Genomic DNA, 1,492 nt, shown 5'->3' with positions numbered 1-1,492 from the left:
CCAAATTGTAGAAGCAGAATGCTAATACAGAAAATAGTTGTTTGGGTACATATCAGTTTTGGGTAATTGTTGGTTCATTATGGTTCTTTTTTCCTCTCCAGGTCTGTTGTTTCCCATTCAAACCAGACTGAAGCTAGCTACTTAGTGAAGGGTATGTCTTTCTGATTCCTCAGTTTCAAAGGTCTCTGGACCAGATCGTACTGACTTGATTTTGGGGGATAAACTCTCTATGGCTAATTCCACTTCTGTCACTGAGTTCCTACTACTGGGCTTCTCAAGCCTTGGGGAACTGCAGCTTGTCCTCTTTGTGATTTTTCTTTCCCTCTATTTGATCATCCTGAGTGGAAACATCACCATCATCTCAGTCATCCACCTGGATCGCAGCCTCCACACACCCATGTACTTCTTTCTGTGTGTCCTTTCTATCTCTGAGACCTTCTACACAGTTGTTATCCTGCCCAAGATGCTTATCAACCTGCTATCTGTACTCAGGACACTTTCCTTCGTGAGTTGTGCCACCCAGATGTTCTTCTTCCTTGGTTTTGCTGTTACAAATTGCCTGCTTCTGGGAGCGATGGGTTATGATCGCTATGCTGCCATCTGCCAGCCTTTGCACTACCACATTCTCATGAGCTTGAGGGTATGTGGACAACTGGCAGCCACTTGTATTGTTAGTGGCTTCCTGACATCTCTGGTAGGAACAACTTTGGTCTTTAGTCTCCCTTTCTGTGGTTCCAACCAGGTCGACCACTACTTTTGTGATATTTCACCTGTCATACATCTTGCCTGTGTTGATACCCACATCACTGAGCTGGTCATTTTCATTGGTGGGGTTGTCTTGCTTCTTGTGCCCTTGTTCTTCATCTGCATCTCCTATGGCTTCATTGTCCACACCATCCTGAGGATCCCTTCAGGTCAAGCCAAGCGAAAAGCCTTCTCAACCTGTGCCTCCCATCTCACTGTGGTCATTGTCCACTATGGCTGTGCTTCCTTTGTCTACCTGCGACCTTCAGCCAGGTACACATCAGGCAAAGACAGGCTGGTGACAGTGTCCTATACCATCATCACCCCATTGTTGAACCCTGTGGTATACAGCCTCAGGAACAAAGACGTCCAGATGGCTCTTCGGAAAATTATTGGCAAGGCTGCGTTTTTCCCTAAGATTTCATAATTAAAGCAGTTTCCACCTGCAGATAGCTCTGTGCCAATTAAACATGAGTAATAATTGTTTAAATCATAACAGGATATACTCTATTTACCTGTATAATTAAGTAAATAGTTACATAGTGGGGATGGTAAAAGATTCTTATAAGGGTTGTTTTAAACATTAAGAGAGAATACATAGTATCTGGACATGAAGGATAACTCTCCTCCAACCCCTTCTACTCATCCTCTAGATTTATATTCTTCAAACGATCTTAAATCTTCTTTGATTGTTCTCTGCTGAAGGTTATGTGCAGCTTAAAAGACAGTGCCCAAACATAAAGGAGGT

The 1,492-nt window shown here is 43.4% G+C and overlaps 1 protein-coding gene across 1 annotated transcript; it reads left to right on the top strand.

The window, feature by feature from the left end:
• Positions 1–229: 229 nt before the first annotated feature.
• Positions 230–1,171, top strand: LOC119512622 (olfactory receptor 10R2-like). The gene has a single exon (XM_037807409.1). It carries the CDS (start codon positions 230–232, stop codon positions 1,169–1,171), a length of 942 nt encoding a protein of 313 aa, XP_037663337.1.
• The last annotated feature ends 321 nt before the right edge of the window (positions 1,172–1,492 follow it).

The sequence above is a fragment of the Choloepus didactylus genome, chromosome 2 (genome assembly GCF_015220235.1).
Source record: "Choloepus didactylus isolate mChoDid1 chromosome 2, mChoDid1.pri, whole genome shotgun sequence".
Classification (NCBI taxonomy): domain Eukaryota; kingdom Metazoa; phylum Chordata; class Mammalia; order Pilosa; family Megalonychidae; genus Choloepus; species Choloepus didactylus.
This window is presented reverse-complemented; position numbering and strand designations above follow the sequence as displayed.

Bases quoted from the DNA above. Each gene is read 5' to 3' on its own strand.
- LOC119512622 (XM_037807409.1), top strand. From the start codon at position 230: ATGGCTAATTCCACTTCTGTCACTGAGTTCCTACTACTGGGCTTCTCA.